This window comes from Trypanosoma grayi (assembly GCF_000691245.1).
Source record: "Trypanosoma grayi strain ANR4 Tgr_72_V1, whole genome shotgun sequence".
Lineage (NCBI taxonomy): Eukaryota > Euglenozoa > Kinetoplastea > Trypanosomatida > Trypanosomatidae > Trypanosoma > Trypanosoma grayi.
This window is the reverse complement of record NW_008825691.1, coordinates 26,806-27,357: the sequence shown is the minus strand read 5'-3', so window position 1 is coordinate 27,357 and position 552 is coordinate 26,806. Positions and strand designations below refer to the sequence as shown.

At 48.9% G+C, this 552-nt stretch overlaps 1 protein-coding gene across 1 annotated transcript; it reads right to left on the bottom strand.

Annotated features, from left to right (window-relative positions):
- Positions 1–100: 100 nt before the first annotated feature.
- On the bottom strand, positions 101–433 carry DQ04_00721160 (hypothetical protein; the record flags this gene model as incomplete). Its single annotated transcript, XM_009309589.1, has 1 exon — positions 101–433. One exon carries the CDS (start codon positions 431–433, stop codon positions 101–103), a length of 333 nt encoding a protein of 110 aa, XP_009307864.1.
- Between the last annotated feature and the right edge of the window lie 119 nt (positions 434–552).

Below are 552 nucleotides of genomic sequence, written 5' to 3'. Positions count from 1 at the left end.
AAAAAAAAAAAACATCCAGCGGATATCAGCAACCCCAAAAAAGGGAAACATGTAACAAAGGCTGCCTCATAAGTAATAAGGGCAACTGTTTTAGCCCATCTCAGCAACTCCGCATGATCGTGTTGTGTGCAATGAGTGCAAGCATGTACGCCTTTTGAACCTTGTCAGTCTGCAGGTGATGCTCTGTTTGGGCCCGACGATCGTCCTCGAGAATGCGGCACAGCTCGCTGTCCAAGTAGCGATCTGTATTGAGTTCGCGGTGGGTGTACGGCCTGTCATACAGTGGGTCATAGCAGTTGATAAAACGCGCCTGCATCGCTCCAGCGGCGGCATCGCCGCCGTCAAGTACATCCTCAAGGAGCTGTGCATAACCCATCTTGCCATCATTCGATGACGAGGGAGGTGAAGGGATCTCGCCCGTGCAACGAGTCATTTGTATTAGTGTGCAGGTATTTACCTGCGCCTTTTTCTTTTGTACGTTTTGGAACAATCAACGGCCACCTAATAAAGAAGGCAAATGTGCACATACAAACGGAAGAAGACGAAGAAGAA